This window comes from Notamacropus eugenii, chromosome 6 (assembly GCF_028372415.1).
Source record: "Notamacropus eugenii isolate mMacEug1 chromosome 6, mMacEug1.pri_v2, whole genome shotgun sequence".
Lineage (NCBI taxonomy): Eukaryota > Metazoa > Chordata > Mammalia > Diprotodontia > Macropodidae > Notamacropus > Notamacropus eugenii.
In genome coordinates this window covers 51,014,574-51,041,553 of record NC_092877.1, presented here as the reverse complement: position 1 = coordinate 51,041,553, position 26,980 = coordinate 51,014,574, and the positions used below count along the sequence as shown (strand labels likewise).

At 33.4% G+C, this 26,980-nt stretch overlaps 1 protein-coding gene across 2 annotated transcripts in view; it reads right to left on the bottom strand.

Annotated features, from left to right (window-relative positions):
• NSD2 (nuclear receptor binding SET domain protein 2) overlaps nucleotides 1-26,980 on the bottom strand; it is a 109,951-nt gene that overhangs the window by 49,076 nt on the left and 33,895 nt on the right. For both annotated transcript variants that reach the window (XM_072620015.1, XM_072620016.1), the window contains exons 2-9: nucleotides 17,158-17,787; nucleotides 15,451-15,613; nucleotides 11,029-11,195; nucleotides 9,630-10,112; nucleotides 6,779-6,923; nucleotides 5,772-5,849; nucleotides 3,389-3,507; nucleotides 898-979 (exon numbers count right to left, since the gene is read on the bottom strand). In XM_072620015.1, coding sequence (XP_072476116.1) covers nucleotides 898-979; nucleotides 3,389-3,507; nucleotides 5,772-5,849; nucleotides 6,779-6,923; nucleotides 9,630-10,112; nucleotides 11,029-11,195; nucleotides 15,451-15,613; nucleotides 17,158-17,694 — 1,774 coding nt within the window. In that variant the 5' untranslated portion in view covers nucleotides 17,695-17,787. The remainder of the gene's footprint in view (nucleotides 1-897; nucleotides 980-3,388; nucleotides 3,508-5,771; nucleotides 5,850-6,778; nucleotides 6,924-9,629; nucleotides 10,113-11,028; nucleotides 11,196-15,450; nucleotides 15,614-17,157; nucleotides 17,788-26,980) is intronic.

Here is a 26,980-nt window from a genome sequence, read left to right as displayed (position 1 = left end):
GGAACACTTAAAGATGACTATCTTTGTTTCTACTTTAAAATAGTCCCTTTCTTAACAATTGAAGATGTTCTAAAGATGAGTCTTCTCAATTCCTGTGTAGTACTCAAAGCACATTTTATTTTTAAAGTTAACTTAGTACAGCAAGGCCAAGATTCAATAAAGATACCATGAGAGATTCCCTGGTTTTTTTAGTGTTTCACTATCTAAATTTAAAGAACTTATATGTACTGCTTTGATTAACTACATAACAATATTATACAATCTCAAATAAATTTATGTTTGCCCTTCTGGTCTTACTTTAATTTAAAAAATATTTAAATAAAATGCTGGAGAAATGGAAGTGGATTGGAGATGGATTTTGTCTTTTGTTTAGCATTTTAGTACTGAAATTTAATAATGCTACAACTTTCAATAAGCTCTCTTGGATAAAGAACAATTTTTTCATGCTGTATAACCTTTGACAAGTTACAGAAATCTGTCAAGAGCAAATCTTTATACGAAAAGCATTGAAAAAGCTTACATTTATCCAAGAACTTTTCCCATCTTGGACAGCTCTATAGAATATATTTAAGCAACTTCATAAAAACCTAAATATTTCTTCTTTTTATCTTCTAAGTTCATAATCATTAAACAAATGGTAAATTAAGCCACTGGATAATGCTTAAGATATTTAGGCAGCAATGGGCATTCTCAAAAGAAGAAAATAAAAGCAGCTGTTTTCAAAGTCTGACATGCTCCTATAATTAATTTAACAACAAAAAAGTCCATTATTGGCCCTAAAATATGAATTGGTTAAGAAATAGCTTCAGCAAAATTTAGTTGAGTATTTAAAATAAATTTATTAAATGTAAATGATTTGTTTAAATATTAGAATGTAAACCATTCTGACCATATTACCTGACTGGTTCTTTAGAGAGGAGGAGGTTTCTGTGACCTTAGAAGAGTTTGTTTTGGCTGTTTTGTCATTGCTTGTCTCCCTCTGTTACAAAAAGAAAAAAGAAACTCCCATTGTGAGTGAATAGAAGTAGAAATTATTTCTGGAGAGTTATTGAAAAATACATTTTTCTTTGTCTGAAATTTCAAATATGTTCTGAGCAAAAGAGTTGTTTATGGGTTTCCCACAAAATTAAGTTTGATATAAACAATCCAAAAGGGAATATTTAATACCCTCAAAGTAAACAAAACAACTTATCAACCAATACCTTCATATATACACAAGTTTTAATATCTGGCAAGGCATAAAGGAATTACAGTCTCAACATATAAATCTTAAACACACAGATTTTAATTTCAATAGTGACTTGCAACCTGAAATTTAGTAGATTTACATAAATTTCCTATTAACTATTCATGTTAGTATTTAAGATACCAATATAAAAATTCAGAAAGGAATTGGGAAAAGTATTTCTCTATGCACTCTGACCTATCTAATTTAAATTCTTCCTTAAGACCACTCTTGTTTTGCACTGGTGATTGTCAACTTAATGTAAACATTTTCATTGAAATCAGGCTCCAGATTAACTTGTAGTTTAAGTTATTTACCAAATAGCATTGTGGACTGGGGAGCACAAACATTTTTCATGTATCTTTCCAAATCTGTTAAGTACAACTCCACTTCAGAGTGTTTGAAACACTGTCTTGATAACTGAACTACAGTTAAGAGGTGCTATGCTCAACCTTTCTGATAAGTTTATATAAATGTTTCGAAATTTTTACATTGGAATTATGCCATAAGAGAAATACTGTCTTGATATTTTACATAAATATTGATTTTTAAATGAAATGTCTTAAGATAACACTTCTTAGGGAAGCTTTACACACAAAGATTTAGAAAGTCTCATTTTTCAAGACAGAATACTGAAAATGACTACAAGTATGTGCTCAGTAAACAAGAGCTTTATAAGTAGTGCTAATGTCTTTCCAAGCAGTGTTCATTTATCTAGTTCATTCATCTAATTTATCAACGAATCAAAAGCATCCAGAAAGGCACAGACATTGGCTAAAATATAAGAACAAACTGAGCAATAAAAAGAAAGGAAGGTTTCTTATTCCTCATGTTAAGATCAGTTTTAACCTTGGGCTCTTCAGAATAGGTGTATATATTCTGCTAATAAAAACAGAACAATCAAATAAAAAGTAAGCTGACTACTTTAGATCTGCAAGAGGGAACAGAACTTCATTTAAAGTAATATATAGTCAACTCTTCTGTTAAAAGCCAAAGCAAACTATATTTCAGTATAAATTAAGGTATAATGCTATACTCTATGTTTCTATGAAATAGTTATTCTTTTAAAATATTTTCATATTAAAATAAGTTATATATAAACATACACACATAAGGGAAATAAACAAAACTGAGGAATATCATGAAACAAAAATTTCAATAGGTTAATATGCATTTGCTATGCTCATATAATATGTAAAATCCTAGGTTTACCAAAGAAATAATCCACCTTTTAATGGATAATTTGTCCCTGGAATAAATGAAGTCAATTCTTTGTTTTATCCTCTGAGGTATTATATATTGAGGGAAAGGATTTATTTATCAGTACAAGGTGCTTAGATATAACGTATATTTTACTATCAATTTATCATATTTTGGAGGTCACAGATAATAACATTGGAAAACTAGATGAAGGTCTACAGAAGTTAAATAATTTGTTTAAAATTACACAAAACAACAGTTAAGGATTTAACTAAGATCAAACTCCAAATCTGTTTTGCAATACTGATTCTCAAAAATTTATGAAAACCTGTTATAGAATAAGAAACTTGAGGACCTCCTTGAGGAAGAAGATCCAAACTTGTGATTTCATAGGGAAATTCCAATACGTAAGATCCTTCTACCAAAGCTGAACTTCAATTTTTCTGCAACCTCTAGTATTACAAAGTCGCATGAGGCACTGGAAAGGTAAGGGACTTGTCCAGGGTCACAGAGTCAATATTTGTTAAAAGCAAGTCTTCCTGACTTAAAAGTCAGCTATTTGCTCTTCTGCTCTCTCCTAACGAACTCAGATTTCAAAAAACATTATAGTTTCTTTGTATTTAATTGTCTTCTACATTTAATGGAAATACATCTTGACCAACTGTGAAGTACTGCCTTTTACAGAGCAAAAACAATATTTTATAAAATTATAAGGTATTAATAACAACTGATTCTCAGATCCCACTTAGATGAATTTAATATGTTCCTAGCGAAATCTACATCTGGTTAATCAGATTTATTTCCCTAAGCTAAATATTTAAATAAATATCTTCTGACTAGTTTACTATGTTGACAAATCCCAATTTCACAGAATAAGTCTTAAAAAATGGAAACACAAATTTAACCATAGTCATATGACTGGTATTTTTATAAACAATTCAAACAAACCAATAACATAATTACCTTCCGATTATTGTGTTTATCCATCCTGAGTCTTTTCCTAGCTGGTTCCTGAACTTCAAAATCTTCTGTAGGGTGTTGTGTCCTCTTTGTATGGTTTCTTTTTTTTCCATGTAAGTTACCTTGGAGTGGGGGATGGGGAAACTTACATGAAAAAATACTCTTAAAGCTCAATTAAAAGTATTGTGAACCTATCTAGGATAGCAAATTTTTAAAACTTAAATGTTCCTTGATGCTTTTAAAAGTTTCTTTAAATTTAATATATCTCTAGGGGCTAGCCTAGTTCAAATTCATTTACCAAAATTTCAAGGAACTGTCCAAGTTCTTGTAAAATATCAAAAGACCACACACATCATGTCATTTATTGGAGCTTTAAAGTGTTTTCTTTATCTGGAGATTTATTTAGTAATCATTTTTGTTACAATAGTATCTAACCTCTTTGATACAGTACTAATTTTAATATGGCACCCAATAAAACTAAACAAATTCTTTGTTCCTTGATAAGTAAAGACTGTATTTCTCTTTGGATACACACACACACACATACACACGTATATATCTATGTACACCCGTGTATATAAATTCTTCACAATTCTCTTTTCATTTTAACTATCTATGTAAAGTAGCAAGTGTCTCCCCCCGCTTTTTCTGTGTGTAGATTACGGGCTTCTTAACATGTCCTCTAGTCTGAAGTACATTATATCTTTCCAGGATATAAAAAAATCTGAAGACATCAATTTAAGAGTCACATGAAGGAATCAGACATTCAAAAAGATAAATAACTGGCCTCTCCTGATGTGGAAATTTATATATTCCATAAATATAGAGCAAATATTTTCATCTACATGACTGCCTTATGGAAGCAGAAAGTTACACACTGGATAAGGAATTCTGAAAAAATGTATACCTTCACCAGTAAATCTTTAGATTTTTATAAGGGAGAAAGAGGTCCACCTAGATACGTAGACACCCTACCCCCACTGACTCCACTGACAGAAACCCACTAGCATGGGAAAAAAAAGCATTACCTGAGTGCTAATCTAAGCTTACTCGAAATCACCACTAGTTTGGGAATCTGCCCATGCACCAATTCTTTATTGGCATCTGGTGTCTACGCTATAGAATCAGATCCCAGAGGAGCAGAAATATGTTCTCCAGATCCCGGTGTAGATATCTATCTGCCTAACAAACTAAAAGACAGAAACAACTATTGTGCATAGAGCCCAACGTAAATGCATGTTCCATGGGTACAACAGCAAATGGACCAACAAAGGCAAGGTCTGTCCACAAATCAAATATGGACACATTAGCTGAAAGGTAAAGTATGCCTGTTAGATTCAGCATCCATGACTGTATACTGTATACTGCTTCCAGAAACTCACTGGCTGGATGGCAGACAATATACAAAAAATGGCCTTCAAACTTGTGTCTGAATTATGCTAATACACAAAAGAATATGTAGATACCAGCTTGTTCACTTTTTTTTGTTGACAAAGTTAAGCTAAAACAGAGACCCACCACTCACCCCCATCAGGCATCTGTTTACCTCAATACAATCACTAAACCATTATTAACCTCCAGCAACATAGTCTTTGCTCTAGATGGTAGTAAACTATGTAATTTATTCAGAAATCCTTTCCATAAATCACATTTTCTTTCAAATATCTGTAATTGTAATGCTTTTAAAGGTTAAAGAGGTAGCTCAGACATAGATTCTCTGAATACTTTTCAAAAACTAATACTCAAGGTAAGATACCACAAACATTCTGCATCTTTATTAGCACCAGAGCAATTTTAAAATTAAGATTAAAAGACATCTGAAAACAAATACCTTGAACTAAACACCATGTGCAGAAGAGGACTACATACAAATACTTAAATTCTACTGGTTCTCTAAGCACAAAAATTTTTAACAACAATTTGTGATATTCTTTAAAAAAAGCAAAGATAAAAGCAAAGATTACTTTTATCTTTAGTTATCATCAAGCTAGTTATTTCAAATTCACAGCTTACTTTTCAGAGTTAAGATAATGGGGGGGAGAATCACCTTTTCTTCTATTACTTTTAGTTAAACATGCTACACTTTCAAATCATAACACTTTTCTGAACTTAATTGAAGAAGTCTAAGAGTCAAAAAATCTCCATTTATTGACTATTCACTATTCTAATCACATTACTTTCAAAAGACACTGACTACAGTAACAATTTCAATACTACAGCATATAGAAATTTAATCTGGGATTTACTAAAAATCCTAAAAAGAAGACAACAGTATCTGAGGGAAAAAAAATGAAGATGTTATGGTACGTAGATGATTACATAAAAGATATACTCAATCGCTACTTAAAATGAGGAGCTAAGTGTACACAATACAAATTTCAATTACTTCTGGATCTTGATCTCCTTTTAGGTGAATCTTGAAACACTTTACGTTTGGTCTCTCCAATATTCTTCAATGATGAACCTTGAGAGATACAGAATTTTTTTGTTTTTTAAACTGATATCCAAATATTTGACATTTATTCTTAAAATGCTGTCAATTTCCCCACAAAACATTTTTGCACACACATACGACAAGAAATCTGACCATCTTTATACATTTAAAAAACTCTGATGACACTCCCTCATTCTTGTCATTGCCCAAAGCAAAGTGTCACATGGAAATTTTTCAAATACTGAAAAAAAACCTTTCTTAGAGTGCTATAAAGAACTAATGGGTCAAAGAACATTTAATTTTAAAGATCAAGCCAGCTTAATATAGTTTTATAACTTCTTTCTTTAGTAACTTACTCAAAAGAGCAATAAATATTCATTAAACAGTGAATCAAAACCAAATGTCAATTAAGACAACTCTCAGGAATCATCTTACAATTGCAAATGTTGTCATATACAGAGCAACAGTGAAAATTTTTTTTTATAGGTTTTGGAATATGTTCCTTGGGATTACAGCTCCAATTACTTGCAAAATAGGGGTATAACTACTATTTTAATTGTCTTTCTTAAACCAAATGATCCATAAATTTGCACTCAGAGAAAATATCTTAATTGTCTCTCTCCATATCTTTCTCACACACTGCTGTAGATAGTAAAGGCTACAGTGCAGCTGCTTATAGGCAAAAGAAGAATGAGAAACCTACAATTTCAAAACATCAGAGGGTGTATGTACATGTAACAGCTCTTCATAACAATAAGCAAGAAATGTAGACTTCAGAGAGTGCTTTTTTATTGTAATCATTTGTAATTTTTTGCTATTGGCACAAATACCAAAAAAACTAAACTTAGAAAACAGTTGAACCACTGCTTTTTCTACAGATCTCAAATATATGTGCTTAGTTTGATATTACTATACATATCAATTTTAATTAGAGTACACTAGCACAGTTTTACGTTTACCAGAGTCTTCTTCAGATTTGGGAGAGGTCACTATGGCAAATTTTGTGTTATAACGAGCTTTCTGCTTCTCATTAAGCATATTCCACTGTGATTCAAGCAATTCTTCAATCTCTTCAGATGAAGCATCTGGATGTTCAGCAACTACCTATGAATACAAACATTAAATAATTATTAGGAGTATTATTTTTTTAAACAGTGCCTTTACTTAAAAGTAATACATTTATTGACCCTTAAATATTCATGCTAATAGATGGCACCTAATCTCATGAAAGTAGTAAGCTATAATTTTTAAAAACGACTAAACTGGTGAGCCAGTAATACTGGGAAAAGAAAAAATTTATTCCATTCACACAACATAGAAATCTTTGAAAACCAGTAAGTGAAAACACCACCAATTGAATATATTCTAATTATACTTATTTTTTTCAATGCAGTTAATATCATGGCTTAAACAACTGAACACAAATTTACATCTTTACATATTGGTTTTTGCCTCTGTAAAGCAATTAATTGATCCAGATAAGATCACAGATTTAGAGCCAGAAAAATAAGAAAACTAGTCTAACTCTTCTCATTTTACAGACCAGGAAGAAGATCCAAAGAGTTGAAGCAACTTTCCAATAAAGGTCATAAATATATTAAATAAGCAGAGATGATACTTGATTTCAGGTCTAGTGACAGCAAATCCAGTACTGTTCACTTACACAACACTGTTTCCTTCATTTCAACTTCTCCTCAAGGGTTCCCCCTTAGGACCTACAGATATCAAATTACTCTAATAACAGTAGTAATAATAATTATAATGGTAATAATAATGACAATGCGCTTAGCTCAAACAAACCCAAACATGCATTTACAACCAGTTGCATTTAAAAATGGATTAGTGCCTTCCATTTGTTAATTCATTTCTGTGTTTGGGAGTACATTTTTTTCACATAGGCCTAAATCTGTTCACATGCTATTCTCCTGGATCTCCTTTTGCATTACTTTTTTTGTTCAAATGTATTTGTTCTTCAAATTATTAATGGCACTTTGGTATTCTATTGCATTGATATACAATAATATAGTCATTCACCACTTCATCAGTGGTATTTGTTTACTTTGTTTCAAGTTCTTTGGAATTACAAATAATGTTGTGTTCATAAATATATACACATACACACACACACACACACACACACACACACACACACACACACATATGGACAAAGAAAAAGCTATAAGAACAGGTCTCTTCTATGATACACTTTTAAAGTATACTCACAAATATGTAAACACTGGGCCAAAAGATAAAATGATTTTTATGACCTACTTTATCCAATCAGATAGGCCTCCAAAAAGATTCTACTAACTTACTATGTCAGTATGTGTATAAGTATACCTATTTCTTAACAAGTCCACAAACATTACATTATTGCTTTTATTTATGCCACTTTGATAGCTGTGAAATAGTACTTAAGAATTGTTTTAAATTGCATTTCTGAGTATTAACCAGGCTAAATATTTTTTTTCAAAAATTTCTTAAATAATATGTATAAGACTTGACCATTTATCCAATGGTGATTTTGTGTTGTCCTTAAATAGTCTTATTGGTTCAATTTTAGATGTTTTTTATCTCATATGTTGGTTACAATTATTATAATTAGTTTGGAAACTATCTACTTTTTCTCCACTTGATGATTTAAAATGTATTTGTTCTTCCCTTTTACCCTCCAATTTTTTAATAGTTCACTTCCTTATATTTAGTTCTATAATCCAGAGAGTAGGCCAAAAGAACTAACACAATGCCTCAGAGTTAACTGGATTTGGTTTATGATATTGTCTTCACAGTACAATGAAACTAAGAAAGAATCTCTTTTCAACATACTTTTCAAGTCTTATCTTATACCATTCCCCTTTATATACTCTACCCTCCAAGTTAAAAGGGTATTTTCTGTTCCTTAACCACATATAGCACTTTCCCAACTTTATACCACTCCCTGTCTTGGGAATATCCTCCTCTCTATATCTCTGTCTACTAAAGTAATTCCCATTCTTCAAGGTTCAGCTCAAATGTCATCTCCACAAAAGTTGTATCTTCCCTGAGCTCTACAGCTAGAAATAAACTTTCCATCTAGCAAACTCATAGTGCCTTATTAATACAATTATTCACCTATCTATAATACCTCCCTAAAAAATATCTGAGTACAAATCCTATCTCCCCCTACTAGATGATTCATTCTGGAAAGATATGAACTGTGTCTTGAAACACTACACTATCATATTATTATCTTTGTATCTTCCTTGTCCCTAGAATAGTAAGTGGTTGTCAAAAATGTTTGTTGAATGAAAGGAAAAAAAAGATAATGAAATTATAATGGTACTTTAAATACAGACAATGCATTACCTTTAAAATGTTCATAAAAAATAAAGACTTCTTGATATTAATATTTCCCTTTTCTCTACTAGAAGTAATAATACCATTAGAAATTTTAAAATAACAACGTACTTTGGTGAGAAGCCTCTACATCTACCAGAATCTCAGCAGGTTCCACCCAGGAAGTAACTTTCCCACTCAGTTTCCCTCATCTCACCTATCTACATCTCATAAGAACAATTTGATAAAAGTGCAAGGAGAAAAGAAATAATATGTATTTTTGCCCAAAGGCTGATATTTTTAAATACTGAAATTACAGGGATATTCCAATTTTGGTGATTCTTATCACTAAGTGATAAAATTTATTTTCTCTTATGATTTTTTTGTTGGAAATTTCTAACAAAGAAAATGATCTAATGATTGGTATTATTCCAAGAACTAAAAATAAGTTTTGTGTATTTATTATATAACTTTTAAATTCAATGGGATACAAACCTCATCTCTGTGCTTCTGACAGAAGACCAAAAACTGAGACCCTGAATCTCCCTTTCTGTTTCGTGGAGTAGATGCTGCAGCCTTCTTTCTACCAACAGGAGAGCCCAATCCTCTTTTTGAATCTGCCTGTTCAGCTGCCCTTTGAGGGGTAATGTTTTTAGCCCCTGAATCACTTTCCTGGTTATCTGTACACGTTGGTAATTTTGATCTCCTCCTCCTCTTGATGGGGATGCCTAATTCTTTATGCTTTGGATTTTGAGCAGTTTCTTCACTTACATCTGAAGATTCATCTACTTCTTCTAATGGGTCCACAACAATACCAGCTTCCTTAGCTACTTGAGGATTAAGGTGAAGTCGGTCCCTAATGTAGACGAAGGTAAACTTGGCTTTCCGCTCTTCTACTGTCATACTCACTGCTTCTTTTGCTTGAATAATACCCATTTCCCATTGGGCCCTCAATTTGCCTGAAATAGGTTTCAACAGCTGAAAGAAAACAGAAGAGGTTATGAATACTTAAGAGACACAAAACTATAAATTAAGGAATGACAATTTTTGTTAGGAGCACTAATGTACTAGCAAAGCATTTGAATTGATTTTTCAAAGTCAAGAACTCAGTCTCCAATCTGTGATAAGCTCTCCATTTCTACCCCAAAACTAAATTTAAGATATTTGTACATATGAAGAAAAAATATCCAAGAAAATATTTATTTAGCTTGGGTGTTAGTGTCCATGAAGATTTTTTTAAAGTATATATGATTAAATTTAGGCATATTTCAACGAAGCATTTTTAGACCAATGTGTAATAATTTTTAAAAAGGACACATACCACAACTAACCTCTACCATACAATTCAGACATTTGTGAATTCTAAAAGATTAAAATACTACAAAATACTAGTTATAGCAATACTTCAAGGACCTGCACTTTCACTGCATCAAGGTTTTTGAGAGATGATACAGATGAAAATTCAATGTCTTTGAAGAATGGCGATAAGCCTCTCCAAACTTGACAAGGCCAATTACTGACCACAGCCAAATGATGCATCACCGGGCCTAGAATTCCAAGAGCTTGTGCTCCATATAAACCCTACATCCAACTGCTTACCACCATAAGGAGGACAGGGTAAGAAATTAAGGGAGAGAAAGGGGAAGAAATTTTGGAACTCCAAATTGTTTTTAAAAAATGAATGTTAAAAATTGTCTTTACATGTAATTGGAAAAAATAAAATAGTATTGAAAAGAAAGAAGGAAAAAAAAGAGCTCGTGCTCCACTGGCAAAGGCTTCTAAAACTCAGGGTCCTCTCCACACCAGGATAAAGCATCAGAAGAGGCTTTCTATGGGAATTCACAAAAGATTTTTTAAAATACTCATCTAAAAGCTTTTTAGCAACACTGATTACCTTGATTTTCTCTGCTTTTGTGGGCGCCTGTTTTGCACTTTCCTGGCATAATTTTTCAAATTGCTCTTCTCCTTCAAATGATACAAGGCTCTTCTCAAATATCCAAGCTCTTTCTGGAGCATCACCAAAGAACTGTACATGATACTGGCGAGCACTCTTTTTCTGTCCTAATTTCACAAAGAAGATAAATGTACATTAGAAGATAGATACTGGAAGGAAATTGGGAAAATATCCAATTGTTTTTACACTATTCAAGTGCAAAAAAACCACCAAGTTGCCTTATACTTTATTAGCAAATTCTATTCCCATCAAAAGACTGATCTCATTATTTCCCAAAGCAATGGAAATAGAGAAACTCCACTAAGGAAGTTAAAAAAGGATAAAATATTCAGAAGTGATGAAGGTGAAAGATATTTTAACAAACACAGTTTTGACTTAACTTGCTGGTTAGATTAATACTAGAGAATTAAACCAATCTTTATAACTTTTGGAGGTCACTTATTTAGGCACCTATAGTGTGCAAATTTGTGTAGGTTATTTGGGAATTGATAAAGGGGGATTAGAGATAAGGGATCCAATCAATTTTAAATGAAAAAGTTAATACTGTTTTAGTATGCTACCTAGCAGGGTGTCAGAAGGATAAGCTACTATCTGAAAATAAAGTACTGAAGGAAATAAAATTCTGATTATCAGTCAAAGACTTGAAGTGGGGAAGATTCAGGAATGCTCAAGAGAAAGAGAATAAACACACAAATCTCCCGGTCTTAGAAGATGCTACAAATTGAAATTGAATGATACAATAAATAATGATCTAAAGAAACAGAGATTTAGAGTACTATGAAAAAAATGGAAGTTCTCTCAAGAGAGTAAGAATAACGCCCCCAGACTACTGGAGGATATAGGAAGACAGGTAAAGTACTCAACAATAAAGTCACACTCTAATTCAACAAGCATTTATAAAATGCCAAATTTATATAACACAGTACTCAGCACTAAGGATACAATTGAAAACAGTCCATACCCTAAAGAAGTTTATAACCTACTGAGAGATTCAATATGATTGATAAATGAAGACAATACAATTTGAGGAGGAAAAAAAGCACTAACAATGATCAGAATGATCAGAATGATAAGAAAAAGATTCCTAAAATGGGACATAAACTGAACCAATGGTTTAACTTTTTAAAAAGTCAAGCCATAGGAATTATGGACATATAAGAAACATCTAAGTGAAACAGCACACCAAGCAAATATACCACACAGTTGACTGAGAAATGTGGGAAGCATTTCTGTGATTAGAGACAAGCCCACAAATTATGGTAGGTTAAATAACAAAATATAATATAATATAATAACAAGTTAGACCGTCTAAAAATAAACATCATGTGTTCATATTGTCTCTACTTAACTTGAAATATTTTTTCCATTTTATCTCTTTTTGTTTTTTTGCCACAAAGCCCAGCATATGTTCCAATTCTTCCCTGACTGCCCTATCTCTCCTCTCTATGAGAGCCTATACAACTACTTCTCTGTACCAATTATAGGTGATTTAACAATATAAAACCAGTCTATATATTTTTAGCATGTCTTGTTCTCTTCAGCTATGCTCCTTGAAGATTTGCTTCTAAGGATCGATCCACAGCACCTAGCACAATGCTACCGCAGTCATTATTTATTTTTACCCTAATATTTATAGTTGAAAAAGAACCAATAATCAGTTGGTCCAAAAACCAACGATAGAGAAGTAGCCAGCCATAGAATCACCAGAATTACCCGACAATCATGGTGACAAGAGTTAATAAAGAAGACAACATATAAAGGATGTACCAGTAGAATAAAAGGGAAATTCAGGAACTCAGAGGCATGGAGTTATTTTGGCAAGCCTGTAGCATAAACAGACTGCATTTCTTTAGAAAACTATCAACAAACATGATAGTTTTTAATGAAATGAAAACAACTCTTAGGTTCCATCTTACCACTCAAATTGGATATTTTTGGTGAAGCTATGAATTGATAACACTTTTCAAAAACAATCTGAAATTATGTGAGAGAAATTACCAAATTGTTCACAGCCTTTGAACCAAAAATCCACTACTATTCACAGGCCAATCACAGAAAGGTACCATATATACTAAACATTCACAGCCACACTTCTCTGTAGAAGGAGCCTCTTGTACCCCTAAAACTAGAAACAAAACAGGTGCCCATCAGTGGGATGATGGTTAAATAAATTGTGGCATATGGAGTTATGAGATATTTTTACAGCCAATGGATAATGAATATGAAGATTTCAGAAAAATATTTTCTGGGAAGGTTTATATAAACTTGATGCGCAGAGAAAAGAGAAAAACCAGGAAAAAAATATACACAACTTACAATAATCTAAATGAAGATAAATTTAAAAGACAACAAAATTTGGATCAGATGCAATGACCAATATTGATTCAGGATGACAGATATTAGGAAATGCTTCCTTCCCAGTAGAGAGGATAGACTCAAATTACAGAAGATTCACATAACTAAGTAGTTAATCACAGTCATCAGCTGGTATTACTTAAGTGTTTTTGTGGAGTTACGGGACAGTAATGGTGGTATAAAAACAAACCAAAATGTATTAATAAAACAGAAAATAAAATAAGAGAAACTTGAGACCAAAGCAGTGGAACAAAAGCTTAGAAGAGCAGGTTTACAGATATTTGGACTAGAGTGGTGCCTTTTCTTCTTTCCTAATATCTTGCCTTATTTTGTTTCTCTGCTTTTCTACTTCTCTGTGCTATATGACATATACTTTCCTTCCCCATATATTGCTTTATGCCTCAACTGATTGCAATATGGAAGTGAAGTATATTTTATATTAGCATAGTAAAATATATGTTATTTTGAAAATCAAAGACTCAGGAAAAAATCCTGTTTAGGAGTAAGAGGAAACTTGGTGCTTTTCTTTGAATCACCATTTAATTAGCACAGTTCCTTGGCAAAAACAAAGGGCTTAGTAAATGTCTGAAGTCAGGAAGACTCAAATTCAGCTTGAGACACTTATTAGCTTGTGACCCTGGGCAAGTCATTTAACCCTGTTTGCCTCAATTCCTCATCTATAAAATGAACTAGAGAAGGAAATGGCAAACCACTCCAGTACCACTGCCAAGAACACCCCAAAAGTAGTCATAAAGAATTGGATAAGACTGAAATGAACAAGTAACAATGACAACAACAAATGTTTGTTGACTAACTGCCAGCTTCCATCTCCATTAACAGATGAGAAAACAGAACCAGAGCTATTAAGTGATTTGCCCAAGGTCACAAAACGTTAATGACTAAAATAGGACTAGAACTTGGTCCTGTGTCACCCAATCTATTCCTCCTTACTTTCAACCCCTGATAGATACTAATCAATTTATTTTGTTTCTGGTCTTTAAATGATTCTTTGCTGTGAATCAAAGACTTTCAACAGAAAAGAAGTTTCCCCACCCCGGTTCCATTGCTTGCTATTAATATCTGGACAAACTTTATATGATGTATTGGGAAGAGTAAAATTTAGATTGTCCAAGACCCATCCTAGTAACTGACTATACCTTTCTACATAAATTTAAGTGAAACAAGCAAGACTTTTTGAAAACTGAAATCTGACAAAGGTTATGTGAATATGATGATATGATAATGAAAAACTTATCCTTTCTTTAGAGATAGATAAGCAGGCTAAAGAATCACAGCCACAAACAACTTGTTTTTAGGCAGTATGTTCAATTATACTATGGTGAAGGGGTTAAAGGGGAACCTAGATTAAGCTCCTTTAATCCTCAACACCACCCAAAAGGTGCAGGGATAGGTCACCACAAATATTTTTGAGCACCCATGTACAAAACCCTATACTGTTACAGTAAATACTGCCCCTCCTCCACCAAGACATAACCTACTAAATTTATAATCAAATTGAAAAAAATATTATACATATATGTAGGGGTGTGTGTGTGTGTGCGCGTGTGTGTACAGAAAGTCAACTTAAACAACTACAGAGAAATTTATGGCCAAGTACAAAATAAAATTAAATGGAGGTGCAAGATATACGAGTATTTGTAATCATTAGGAAATATTTCCAAGAAACAATGAATTCAATGAATATGATTTGGAAAAGTATGAAAATGGAAGGATATGAGTTAAGGTACATGGAAACTGGTAAAATGTATTCCCTATTTTAAAGTTTCCTGAAAGTGAATGTGACATAGATTATAGTAAAATAAATCATCTATTTATAAACAATAGCATCTACCTGGCCCTAAGAAAAGGCAGAAACACTAACTCAAAGATTACATAGCAAAAAGTGCTTATAAAATACATATGAAAATTTGAGTATGAAAACAAAGATCAAGTTGAAGGAAGAATGAGAAAAGTAAGGGGACAGAAAACAACCCATATAAACCCTACCTTTTAGTTTGGTATAGCTGTGAAGGAGAGGATCTGCTGAAACCATACATGGCCACCAAGGGTAACCTGAAACTTTTGACCATACCAAATCTCCAACATTGTACTTCAACAGATGATCTTTTTCTTTGCTGATGTTTGGATATGACTCTCTCTTAGCTAGAATCTTTAAACAAACAAACAAAATGTATAAATGCTAAATCATCAAAAACTGTTGTAAAGTTTTCCATCACACAAATGTTTTCTGAGTCTTGTTGAACAGTTCCTTACATTAGACAGCAGTTATTGTCATCCACAGGGCAATTAAATTGAATAGTTCCACAATCTAAGAGCAACTACACTTAAATTTCTCCCATCCCTTCCCTTCTGAACTCTCAAACTACCAACTAAAATCATAAGTAAATGTGTTCCAAATCTTCTCCAAGCCCTCTGAAGCAATCTTTTACATTTGCTCATTTATTACAGTGTTTGAACACAAGACCTAAAGTATCAAATAACATGAAAAAAAAATTTTAAGTGTAACAATTGCCACAGTATTATTCATTATATAGCCAGCCCCACCTAGATTACTAAGTGAATGTATCTTCTGTGATTTAACTACTTAAATAACATATCTCCGCCCCCATCTCATTCTCTCAACAATTCTTTCATTGCTTTCTCTTTCTGTTGTGAATATTTGTGTTTTTAAATACTGCTGAGGAAAAACACCCTCCAAATGCTACTCAACAGAGGAGTAATTATTGAAACCCCCATGAAACCCAAGGACTGAAAGAAGCTAAAGTTCTCTGTCTTTAATTCTACTGGCCAAGAAAAGCAAATTCTGTCTATTCCCTAGCTTCTACCCTCATTAATTAGACATTAGGGATACTTAAGATACCACAAAGGACTAGAGTTGATGTGATTCTTCATATTTACGTCACAAGAAGACAAATTCTTTCAGATTCTTGGGTGATCTAATCCTCTATACCAAGTCTCAATTTTAATATACAAACACAATTTTCATTTAAACCCTTCTATTACATTGTACACGGTAACAGCCACAGCATGAGAGGAATTTTTCTGGTAGACTTAGCCCTTCACAACAATGCAAGGACCTAAAACATTCCTAAAGGACTCTTGAGGCAAAATGCCATCCACATCGAGAGAAAGAACTATGGAATTGGAATGCAGAATGAAGCAGAATATCTCTTGTATTATGTTTTGTTTTTTTTCTCATGGTTTCCCCCATTCATTTTAATTCCTCTATGCAACTGAGTGAAAATGTGCTTAATAAGAATGTATGTATAGAAACCACGTAAGATTGTATGCTGTATTGGGGAGGGAAGGGGAAGGAAGGAGGGGAAAATCTAAGACTTATGAAGTGACTGTGAAATCTGAAAACAAATAAATTTAATAATTAAAGAAAGAAAGAATCCTCTAATCTAATTACTCTCAGATAATACAGCATAAGAAATAGCACATTCAAATATAACGCAACCACAAATTTATCAGAGTCCTTTATAAACCTAAGAGGTGGAAAAAGTCATCCACATGTTGGAAAGGGAAAGCACATTTTTGCCAACATTTCCTCTATTTTTCCATTTTCCTACCCCAAATGGGGTTTTTCTCATGATATGTAAGCCAAGCTCTTGCCATAACCTCTTGAAGTCCATGAGCCTATAGTCATGTCTGTCTCTTTAATCCCACCCTTCCCTTCTCCCTGAAAATTACCTTTTTTTCTGAGGGACTTGAAGCCTTAGACACCAAAGCTGCTTCAACAAGGCCCTGCTCAAGTAAGGAATCATACTTTATGCTCCTTTTCCTATTCCTTCTTGACTTGTTTTCTAGTTTTTGTTCATTTTCTTCTGACTGGGACACATCTGGACCATTGTCTCCACAAATAGAAGATTCAAAGAGAGGTTTTCCATTCATGTAAGTTTTGGTGATCTTCAGTTTAATCTCAGGAGAGCCATTTTTGATAGGAGTAGTGTGAGGGGGTGTTCCAATTCCCTTTATTTCCTGAGATTCAAAGCGCAGCTTGGTATCTTGGGCACCAGACTCCCCATTGAAGACACGAGAGGTTAGATCTTTCAATTTGTCAGCTGGAATGAATGGTAGAGCTTCATGGCCATTAAATTTTTGCATGACACCTTCTGGTAGGGTAGTAGAAATCTGGGCTTTGCTGAGGAACACTGAACATTCCCGATTGACTTCACAAGTCTGAGTCTTCCCATTGGTATTTCCAAGGATCTCTGGAACTTGCTTCATTTTTCAGCTGACTTACAATTTTCTGAGTTATTGATGGAGAATTTCTTTTAATATTAAAGTTCATTCAGTCCAGATGCTTCCAATATTACAACACTATAGTAAAAAAAAAAAAGCATTTTTTAGACCCTCAAATAAGTAAAGTATCTTGACATCTTAATAAAAGAAGCATTTGCTCATTTATTAGTTTTACATTTTAATTTAAGATGCAGATTGGGATAATTATAATAAGCAGACAGTTAATAATATTAATACCAAAGAATTTTTATAGATATTCCTTTATTATGATTAGACTAAGATTATATTTCAAACTGGACAAGTCAAGCCTCATTTAAGAGCCTACTATATGCCATGTACTGTGCCAAGTGCTGAGGATACAAAGAAAGGCAGATTTTTTGCCCTCAAGGACCTCACAAGCTAATGGAGGAGCCAACTCAAAAACAAATATGTATAAGCAAGCTATATATGGGGTAAATTAAAGGTAGTTTTAAAGGGAAGGCATTATTAGTATTAAGTAGGACCATGATAGGCTTCTTGAAAAAGGTGAGATTTCAACTGAAACCTAGATGAAATCACACTTATTATAATAAGTCACATACATAATAAACCACATTTATTATGCAGTTACAATATAAATTACAACAAAATATTAATTAGTTGAAAATGCCTAAAATCTGGTCCTCCAAGAATTAAGACCATACTGTAATCATCTAGCCTTCCTTTCAAACCTACAATAAAAAGTACTCACTGATTAACACAAGATTTTTAATCAGAAACATTCTATTCTCATCTGGAAAAAAATAAATAATTGCTCATTTCCTGTAGAAGATGGAATTATAGTTGGGACCTACTTTATGATGACAGGCAACAACACCTTAAAGAATTTACTAATACTGTCAGTTAAGTGGTAAAGGTAGAGGATTTTATTTATTTTTTAAACAATGTGCCCCTTAGAAGGAGGGAGGGGTGGGGTGGAAAATAAGCATTTATTAAATGCTTATTATATACTAGGCAGCATATTAAGTGCTTTATAAATATTATCTCATTAAGCAAGGCAACTTAACATATTTTTACATAAGCAAGGTTGTAATAAACTTTTATACACTTGAAGATCATACCAGAAAAAAAATGTAACCTACAAAACATTAAAAGGTCTCCAATGACAGTACTGGGTAGAACACCCATAGAAAAGTCATGTGAGGACACAGACAAGAATCACATAGGATGAAGTGTGGACATAAGTGCAATCTTTGAAGAGCATAGATATATACAACAACCCTTTTAAGTACTGAAGTATATTTGAAGATAATTTCTAGGCCATTCTACAGTAGTCTCTCTAAGTTAAAACAAAACAAAATAGGAAGATCATATTTATTTATTTGGGGCAGAAGGAGGTATAATTTCAGAGATTCGAGGAGATTTCGGATACTATAACACAAACCCATGAATTAATAGTGTTATGCAAATAGTGTCATATCTAGGAACCGTTTCTTTACTGAAGAGTTGGTAGGAAAAAGAAAGACAGTGAACCACACTAGACTAGAAAAAACTGCCACTAAAAAAATTACATAGTCTTGGGTAAACCACTTTATTTTGTTCTTTAACTCATTGCTATCTCTCACTGCTGAAGACTGAGCAACTCTGTCTCACTTAAATACAACTGACTCACAAGTCATGAGTCATGATGTCACTGGTCCTATTTCAAAACAAAGGACTAACAACATCTCTCTCTCCCCAAATTCAATTCACTCTCCCACTCATAGCCCCCATTCAATTTGTTGCAAGGCCTATCAATTTCACCTTTGCAACATCTCTTCAATATTCCTACCCCTCCATCCACCCCAGCTCTTATCACCTCAAGCTTGAAGCACCACAAAATGCTGACAGTGGATCTTCCTGTCTCAAGTCCCTCCCCCACTCCAATCCATCCCTTTTTCAGCCACTAAAGTGATTTTATTGAAACAGAGGTCTGATCATGTCATGCCCAAACTCAACCCCAACTCCAGTGGCTCCCCATCTTCTCCAGGACCAAATACAAAATTCTCTGACATTCAAAGTCCTTCATAACCTATCCTTCTCCTATCTTTACAGTCTTTTTATAGTTTTTTCCCTAGACAAGCACTCTTCAATACAGTGACTCTAGCCTCCTGGCTATTCCACCAAGATACTGCTTCTTTTGGTTCCAGGAATTTTCTGTGGCTGCCCAGATGCCTAGAATTGCCTCCCTCTTCATCTCTGCCTTCCGAGGCTTTCTTTAAATCCCAACTACAATCCCATCTTCTCCAGGAAATCTTTCCCAACATCTATTAATTATTTCCTTTTTTAATGATTTCCTATTTATCCTATCTATACTTGTTTGCACATATTTGTTCGCTTTGTTGTCGCCCCTGTTTGACATTGAGATCCTTGAAGGCAGGGACAAGAGCTCTTGCCCTTTTTTTATATCCCCAGCACTTAGCACCATGTCTGGCACATAGTGCCTAATAAATGTTTACTAACTGCCTGGCTAGTAGCACTAGTAAAAAGAAAATCCAATAATGGAAATGAACTAAGTTTATTATTCAATTCAAAACATAGACACATAACTCCTATTATAACAAAGATGAAAAAAACAGTATTAATGTTTTAGAAAAACCCCTATAAAACCACTGTCTAGGTATGTACCAAAAATAGGTAAAGAAAAGGATAAGAGAGAGAGAGAGAGAGAGAGAGAGAGAGAGAGAGAGAGAGAGAGAGAAATCTTCTTGACAAACACTAGTATAGTTGACTCTTGTTTTCAAAAAGTTTGGCAACTTAAAACCATCCATTTTCTTTGCCCAACTCTGATGTTAGCATGGATTCTTATCACCAATCTTTGTCCCTCCTTTAAAAGGCAAAAATGGGTCAGCTGTAGTTACTGTTACATAATAACAAATTGACAAGATCATAAAGTATGAGAAGAAAACAGAACAAGGCTAAGATGACAACAAAAGTTCGGTTCCTAAAATGCAACATCCCTTTTTATTATAGTTCCTAACCCTATACCTTTCAGGAAACACCACAGGCCTACACTTATAGGATGTCAAGAGATTCTGGGAAATTTGTGGTTAGAAATGACATGTGATACAGCAGAACTTCACTAACCTAGTGGATAAGGCCAGGAAATGTTTATCTTAGGTTTTTCTTAATTATTCCCCATTTGTAAATAAAACTTTAGAGTAATATATCCAAAAGGCAAAAATTCAAAAAAAAATAGGTCTTCAAAAATAGACTCCCTGGAAAAAAAAATGTTACTAGTACAAACATTTACTGAACACTGGCACTTTACTACACTATGGGCAGTCTCTAAAGCCCTGTAGAGTAGCTTGCACTCAGTAATTAGTACTATATTTTCTTCAATTCAAAGATGACTCAGATATCTCCAAAATAAAGCTTTCAAACATGAAAAATATAATTTAATAGACTTAGAGTTGGAAGTGACCTCAGAAATCATTATCTAGTATCTAATAGAGCTTTATACATAGCATGCATTTAAGCTTTGTTGAATGGAACTGAAAATGAGTATTTAATCAAAGCCTATTCTAACCATGCCAGTCTACAATTTTTAAAAATTCTACAATTTTGCCTGCATTTATTAGTGCTCACTCATAAAAAAACCCTTTAGATGTAAGAACACTTGTAAATTATTGAAAATTAACTTGCATGACACAAATAAGTGCAACTAGCTTAAAAACACATATACTTCAGTTTTTAAACAACCATAAAAGTATCCTTTGCCTTTGAGCATGTCTGGTGTATTTATTACAATCTTCCAAAGGAGCTTCACACACACACACTCCCAAGCATATATGCTTACGATGTGCTTAAGAACTTTGCACATAATAGGCATATAATAGATGCTTAATAAATTGAAAGTAGGTCAAAATTAAAATAGTCACTTATTACAAAGCTTAAATAAATTAGATTAGGGGAAAAGGATATTAAAAAATTTAGATCTTTAAGGGGCAAATAAAAAAATATTCATTATGCTATTAAAATAATAAACTGGAGAAATCATTTTTACATATGCCACTTGAAATCATTATATTTATTACCTCAGACTGGGGGGCTAGTCAAAAACAATAATCTACCAAAATGAAATTTCTTATACCTTCTTTGAACTAAGTCAAAGTCCTCAGCTAAATTTTCTAATGGATTTTAAAAAATCTATTAATCAAGCTAAAGAATAGAAATTTAGGAAGACAGAAATATAAAAAAGAATAGTTTTATTTTAGCATTGATTGATTCATTAGGTGGTGCCTATGACAGAAATAGTGAATAAGAAATGATTTTAGGCGAGAAGATGAGTTCAGTTGGGGAAATATTAAATTTTTCTTACTGGGTACAATTCAATAAACATTTGTCAAGCACTTACTATGTACTAGTCAGTGTGTTAGGCCGTGGGGATACAAAGACAAAAAAATAATAATAATCCCTGTTTCAAGAAGCTTACATTCTACTGGCATTTAGGGATTGGAAAAGGGGATTAGAATTTAAATATTGATTAGTAAATACAAAGCACATCCAAATGATATATAAAGTAATATACACTGGGACAGAACTCCAAAGATGAAGCAACTTAGTAACTTAAATCCAAATGACTTATTGTGGCATTCTAAATGGTACATTGTTAAATAAACTTTTAAGATAACTTCTCACTCAAAAAGTATTTTTTAAAAACACTAAAAGTACACTAACATCTGGTTTTAAGATAAATTAGCCTATTACATTTATTGGCTTATAGACTCTATTTTCTTATGAAATCTGTCCAACAGATGATTAAGAATTCAATAGATTTTTCTTCCCAAAAGGGAACAATATATACAATAGTATAGCAGCTAAGTGAAATAAATACCATTTAAGTTAACAGCACATTGACAGGGTAATCACTAAATAGAGTTGACTCTAGGGAAGGAATCAGTAATTGTAAATTGCTAGGCAAAACAGAACAGAAATTTTATATAGGTGTTTCCATCTTAAAAGAGTCCAATCTTCTAAAGACTGATTAAGGAGTCACATGTCAAATATTACCTTTCAAAACCTATTCTATACTTTGCTTGGGATGAAAGGATTTAGAGCTGAAAGGGATCTTAAGACATCCTGTAGTCAAATGTCTTTGTTTTAGAGATGACAGAATTGGTCTAGGGAAGTAACTTGCCTAAGGTTGCAGAAATATGAGGTATTAGAGACCTAGGTGCTTATTACCGTGTGACCTTAAGGCAAATCATCTCCCCTGACCTCAGGTTCCTCACTGACAAAGAGGTTGGACTAGATGATTGCTTTGGTACCTTTAAGTTTTAGATCATGAGAACATAAGTAATTTGCTCCAGGTCACACAAAAAAGAGCAGAGCTTTAAGTACTAAACGTTGCCATGATGCTAGCTAGTCCTTGGCTCCATTCTTCAACTTCAGCTTCAAACTTCTAAGGATCTAGAAAAACAAATATTTTATAAATCTAACATTACAAGAAGGAGAGAATGATGAAATGCATAGGGAAATAGAAACTAAATTCTAAGCACATCAGGAAAAACAGCACTAAGTATCTTCCAGGTCAAAAACAATAATGCTATATCTCTCTCTGTAAGAAACAGGGAACTATAGATAAATGATCTGTTTGTTCATAAAGAAGTTAACAGTGCATTCAAAGATATGGTCTTCACATATGAAAAATTATTTCACATTCTAGCTGTTTGGCTTTTAGTAGCAGGAGTAAAATAAACTGGTCACTCAATTATCCCTAGAACAGGGATTCTTAACCAAAAACTAAAGTTCATAAATTAAGTCTGTAAACTTAAAAAAACACACAAAACCCCCTCAAAAAACCTTTGGCAACTGTATTTCAAGATAATTGGCTTCCTTTTTAATCCTACACATTTTACTTTATGCATTTAAAAACTTTTTTTTCCTTACATAGGGTTCATTGGCTATACCAGACTTCCAGAAGAGTCCATGACACTAAAATGATTAAGGACCCTTGCCCTACAGGGAATGGCATTCAGTTTGGTGAAAGTGAAGTTTAAGAAGTTTTTTAAAGGAACCTTTGTAACCATTTTAATATAGGGCTCTGTTTAACAAACAATTACCAAGTTCCAGGATAGAGCCATAAGAAGAGACTCACTGATGTGTTTTTCAACCAAATCTATTATGTGAAAATTTCTACATAACAGATATATTTCACTCTCAGAAGCCTCTAAACTATGCAATATAGTCCTAGTATAAAGTATCTATCAAAGTCTTAGTTGGTAGAACACAATGAAAGGGGGGGCAGAAAGAGATGTGGAATCACTCCAAAAAATAAAGCAAAGTATAAAATCATGTAAAATATTCATTCCCTCACCCTTTAATACTGAATATTTACTTTGTAAGCATAATTTAAATTTAAGGATGAGAAATAAAAATTGCTTCAAGCTTGTTATATCCTGCTGCTGTTTACTTTCTCAGAAGATCAACAGAAACATAATCCAAGTTACCCACCCTCTGAAGCACTCCTTTAGATTATGGCTCTCATTTTTGTAATACTTTAAGACTTCATATAGTTTCGAAGATTTGGAGATGAAGGGACCTAAGGGTATCCAACCAAAAATCTTAATTTACAAATGAGGAAACTGAGGCTCAGAATTTGCCTAAGATCACACAAGTCATAAAAGTAGCAGACAGAAAATGAACCCAGGTGCTCTAGCTCCAAATCTAGGGCTCTTTCACTGCATAATATTACATCTTCCTCTTTTTTTCTCAATAACTAAAAACAAGCAAACCAGTTTTTTGTGGTCCTTAATTTTTCTTTCCACTTTCAGGTCATGCTAAGCTTTAGCGTTCGTGACATTGTCTTTTGCAGAACATGTTTTTGTCATCATCCTCTTTTGCCTACACTTGTTATTTTCTGTATACTTTTTAAAAAAATCTAAGTTGGCTAATAAGTCCATTGTGACTCTTCAGACAACTTTCAAAAATGTTTTCTTGCATCTTCACAGTTTCATTCCTAAGGGCTCCCTCTTCTCCTTCTGGCCAACTTGCCCAGTAGAATTCTAGGCCTCAACACCTCCTCATTTCCTGCCCAGAACACTCATTTTGGACTTCTTTGCCTTTGTCCACCATGACACCCTCCCCTCCCTTCTTTTCCATTTTCTTTTGCATTGTCTTCATCTATTAGATGACTAACTCCTTCCGGGCAGGAACTGTCTTTTTCATATTTGTATCCCCAACATTTAACGCAGGGCCTGGCACATAGCAGAAGCTTAATACATGTTTATTGACTACTGACCATGGAATCCTAAACGATCCTGTCTCTGGATTCTATAAACTCTCCTCTCCCACAGTCTAGGATGGTAGTCAAACTATGTCCAATTTTGTCCTTCTCTACAGTAGATCCTAAGATAAAATGGTGACTTTTTTTTAAAATAGTCACTTCTATTAAAAGTTTCCATCACTGTTATCCCAATTATTTTATTATTGATGAGACTTAGGTCTAGTTGCTCTGCTATGGGCAGTAAGAGCTTCCACAGATCCTGAAAATCGCCTTCACTATCAGATCATGCGTATTATCTGTGCCAGGTTTCTTCTATCTGAAATCCATGAACTTAAAATTTTTTTAATAATTCTATTTCAACATAATTGGTTTTCTTTTCATTCTTAGTATTTTATTTTGTCCATTTCAAAATATTACTCTGAGCAGGGGTCCATAGGTTTTACCAGACTGCCAAATGGATCCATTGCACACACAAAAAGGTTAAAAATTCCTGCTCTATACGTCATCAAAGTTCCTCTCCTACTTTCCACAAACTCAGAGACACACTTTCTACCTTTCACAAATTGTGTTTCCACTTAAAAACAAATTAAACAAGTTCGTGAAATCTTTTTCCAGTTATATCAATGTCACTTGAATCATTTCATAAGCTCCATGTGGAGATAACCTACTTTTAATTACTTCTGACAAATCCAATAGCATGTACTTGTTATCAGCCTTGACTGGTGAAGTAATGTTTCCTTATGCCAAAATAATTTCTATACTTTTTAAAAATTTTCCTTATATTCTAAGGAAGACTATCAATGATTCTTGCATATAAGTGTAAAATTCTTAAAATACTTCAAGGAAAAATAGAGACCAAAGATTTTGAGTTTAAATTCAGAAGTTACCAATGAACCATGGATGATGGTGATTCTTAAAAATATCTCCCTCTCTCATTCCCCAATGGATAAATGGTCAAAGGATATGAACAGGCAATTTTCAGAGGAAGAAATTAAATATATCTATAATCATATGAAAAAATGCTCTAAATAACTTTTGATTAGAGAGATGCAAATTAAAACAACTCTGAGGTACATCACACCTATCAGATTGGCAAACATGACAGAACAAGAAAATGATAAATGTTGGAGAGGATGTGGGAGAGTTAGAACACTAATTCATTGTTGGTGGAGCTGTGAGCTCATCCAACTATTCTGGAGAGCTACTTGAAACTATGTCCAAAGGGCTACAAAAATGTGCATACCCTTTGACCCAGCAATATCGCTTCTAGGACTGTATCCCCAAGAGATCATAAAAATGGGAAAGGCTCCTCCATGTACAAAAATATTTACAGCAGCACTCTTTGTAGTGGCCAAGAACGGGAAATCGAGGGGATGCCCATCAATTGGGGAATGGCTGAATAAATTATGGTATATGAATGTAATGGAATAGTATTGCGCTATAAGAAATGATGAACAAGAAGACCTCAGAGAGGCCTGGAAAGACTTTTATGATCTGATGCTGAGCGAAAGGAGCAGAACCAGGAGAACTTTGTACACAGCAACGACCACAGTGTGCGAGAGTTTTTTCTGGTAGACTTGGAACTTCATTGCAATGCAAGGACTTAAAAAAAATTCCCAGTGGTCTTTTAAGGCAAAATGCCTTCCACCTCCAGAGAAAGAACTATAGAATTCAATGGCAGAATGTAGCAGATCATTTTCTTTTGTACTACATTTTGGTTTGTTATATGATTTCTCCCATTCAGTTTAATTCTTCTACACAGTATGACTATAGTGAAAATGTATTCAATAGGAATGTGTATGTAGAACCTAAATAAAATTTGTATGCCATCTCAGGGAGGGAGGAGAGAGGGAGGGGAAAAAAAATCTAAGTTGTATGGCAGTGATTGTAGAACACTGAAAATAAATACAATTAATTGAAAAGAAGACATAACATCCATTCATAGAAACTTAAGGACATTTTAAATAGATGTTGCCACACCAAGTATCCAGTCCTCAAAATAAATACAACAAAAAGCTTTCAAAA